The sequence below is a fragment of the Pyxicephalus adspersus genome, unplaced genomic scaffold (genome assembly GCF_032062135.1).
Source record: "Pyxicephalus adspersus unplaced genomic scaffold, UCB_Pads_2.0 Sca3116, whole genome shotgun sequence".
In the NCBI taxonomy this organism is placed as follows: Eukaryota; Metazoa; Chordata; class Amphibia; order Anura; family Pyxicephalidae; genus Pyxicephalus; species Pyxicephalus adspersus.
The window spans coordinates 1-3158 of NW_027320122.1; the positions used below are offsets into that span (position 1 = coordinate 1).

The 3158-nt window shown below is 47.7% G+C and overlaps 1 protein-coding gene across 1 annotated transcript; it reads right to left on the reverse strand.

Moving 5' to 3' along the window:
- Positions 1–129: 129 nt before the first annotated feature.
- LOC140321379 (hydrocephalus-inducing protein-like) lies at positions 130–2694 on the reverse strand (the record flags this gene model as incomplete). The annotated part of the gene is made up of 5 exons (XM_072398162.1): positions 130–264; positions 509–711; positions 882–1055; positions 1406–1576; positions 2533–2694. Coding segments are annotated over 5 exons (845 nt in total), but the record flags the coding sequence as incomplete, so codon positions are not given.
- Positions 2695–3158: the final 464 nt, after the last annotated feature.

Genomic DNA, 3158 nt, shown 5'->3' on the forward strand with positions numbered 1-3158 from the left:
CAGTCTCGATCTGTCACCCAGCAGTCACTTTGTACCTGTCACCCAGTGGTCAGTCTCGATCTATCACCCAGCAGTCACTTTGTACCTGTCACCCCGTGGTCAGTCTGTCTGTGTCCCAATAATTCATACCTGGAGTCGGTCACTCAGGATCTCTATCAGGAGGTCATCGGGTAGCACACAGCTCATTAGTCCCTGTTCTCCTGCCACACTTGCGCTCACACTGAGTCGTCTCTGTGACGGTCCAGGAAGCGGTGAGCTCCCAGCCTGTGATAAAACAATATTTATTTTTATTGGAAGATTTACTGAATAAGAGATTTTTTCAGGCATTGCTCCTTTGGTGACTCATGGCAATAACCATGTCCAGGGGCATCTGGGTAATGTAAGCAAAAGCTCCAACCACTGGATGTTTCACACAATTCTTCTGAACTGAACACTGAACCAAACAGGAGACTCTGAGAAGTCTTCTTATACTGATAATGGTTATAACAGGTAAGAGGTGGCGACTTACCAGTGACATTGGCAGGTCAGTTGGGTGCTGATGCTTTTCTGCTTTACCCTTTCCTGTCTGGAGACTGGCCTGATTTGCACGTGAGACAACAGATTGTGGTGCGACTCTAACTTCTGCTCCTTGGCCTCCCTCTGCGGTGTGTTTAGCCACGGCCTCTATGCTGAGAGCTGGATGCCCACTGGGAATGTCCACTGCCTGGGAGGCTGAGAGACAGATTGTGATGAGTTGAATATAAAATTCTGCAGATATGTTTCTTCTATTAGAAAATCTAAGAGAATCTGATTGGAAGCTGTGACCACATGCAGTTCTTATTTCTGCTAGATTGGTAAATGAGGCCCTCCGCTATTGGCCCAGACAGATATTACCGACTTACCTGCCTCCTCAGCTTCTCGCAGAGACTGATTAATAGCTGCCTTGGCACACAATTCTCTGGCCCTCAGGCTTGCCCGGCTGTTCCCATTAGAGATCGCTTCCAGGACCACAGAGTCAATGGACAGACAGGCCACGCTGTAGTGCTGGGCCAATGCCAATGCGGTGGAGGTTTTTCCTGCAAAGAATAAAGACTTCATATATTAGCTAAATTCACCCTACATGCCACTCCACAAGAAATGAGAAAAGCTGGTAAACACGATGTACAGTCACAATGTGATCTGAAATTACTGTGAGTTTCCCTATAAAGCTTAAGACAACCCAACCAACCTGACAGCTGATGTTCCAGTGTGACACTTGGTGCTGCCCTAAGACGGTTCCAAACATTATATCCATTATTTGGTTGTGACACATGGCGGTGGTGGGAATACAGAGATGAATCTTGCTAGAGGACCAGTACTGGTGGCCCTTATCATTCAGTTATATTATCCAGCCCCCAGTCTGCACAGGAAGTGATTGGACACTTACCAGTAAGTGGTGCTCCATGTACAATGATGGCGATACCTCGGCGATTCCTTGCTGCCTGTCCCTCACTGCTGGTGTCAATACCCATATAACGGGCCACAGCCTGGGACACGGGATTGAGCTCCAACTCTCCAACAGCTTTCCTGGTGCCATCTGTACCAGAAACATTATTACCTGAAACAGAACAAATTCATCAAAGTGAGTCCAGGCTTCTACATTCCCACCTGTAGAGTAAAGAGGTTGTGAAAACATCAGTGTTCAACACTACTAATTATTGCACGGAACCACTACTAACAAGCACATATCATGTATGACATAACATCACTTATCACAGTCCTGAGGACCCTCCTTTTATAGCTCCTAATCACCTGAGGCCAATGTCCCACCAGTAACCTCTCACCTGAGTTATTTTTTTATACAATTCCCACCTCTGCTGAGCTAGCAGACCCCTCCTGTTTTCTAAAAATTGTGAGACCCCTCCTTATAAAGCTCAGGTTTACCCGAGCCCCCTTTCTTCCTTGTCTTCTGACCACCTGAGACCCATCCCTATACTGCTCTGGTTCACCTGAGCCCCTTCCTTGTCTTCTGATCACCTGAAACCCCTCGCTACACTGCTCCAGCTCAACTAAATCTCCTCCGTCCTGTCCCCTGCTAATCTGTGGACCCTCCTTTCCTTTCTGTAGCTCACCTACATTGTTTCACATTCTGTCTCTTGCTCACCTGAGGTCCATCCCTTCCAATTCCCTCCTTATCTAAACCTCCTGCCACCCTGATTCTACTCACCTGAGGTCCTTCCTTTCCTATCCCTCCCTCATCTGGGCCCCCTGCCACTCTGACCCTGCTCATCTGAGGTCCTTCCCTTCCTATCTCTTCCTCATGTAAGCTCCCTACCACCCTGACCCTGCTCACCTGAGGTCCTACCCTTCCTATCTCTTTCTCAACTGAGCCCCCTGCCACCATGACCCTGCTCACCTGAGGTCCATTCTTTCCTATCTCCTGCTCACCTGAGGTCCGTCCCTTCCTATCCCCTGCTCATCTGGACCCCCTGACAGCCAGATTTTGCTCACCTGAGGTCCGTCCCTTCCTTTACCTTCCCTATCTGAGCCCCCTGACACCCTGACCCTGCTCACTTGGTGCTGCCTTCTTCTCAGAATCCTCCTCAGCATCCTCAGCTTGGGCTTCAGCATGGGAGGAGCGGCTCTCCCCATAGCTAGTGGTAGAGGGGACACGCTGGGGTACTGAAAGGTCACTTGTGTCCAATGTCTGCTTGTCCTCTGTCTCTTCTGTGGCTCCTGAAATCAGAACATGAAATGTGTATAAAAAAAAAAAAACAGGGCAATACCAGGAAACACAGGAGAGAAATATACCAACAGACATTATTAAATATCTGACAAGAGGGGTGCTACCTGTGTGACAGCAGCACAACACCTGAAAATTAGTCAAATGACTGCACAGAAAGTCATCATCCCTGAGCTCATAGAGGCCAGTCGCAGGCGGATCTGTCAGATCGGTAAATGTTTGCACAGATTTATGGGTAGATGATACTGACACCTCCTGACCTCTCTTACAGATAGAACAGATTAGACAGGTAGGATTCTGCTTTAAGATTAGGCCGGTGATGTAAATGTGTGGGAATGGCCAATATTAGATTTCACATTTATACACCAATCTTGTTATGTTTCTGATTTATTATCATGTATTGCCCTCTTACCATGTATTGGACCCATTGCTATGTATGTATTGGACCCATTATCAT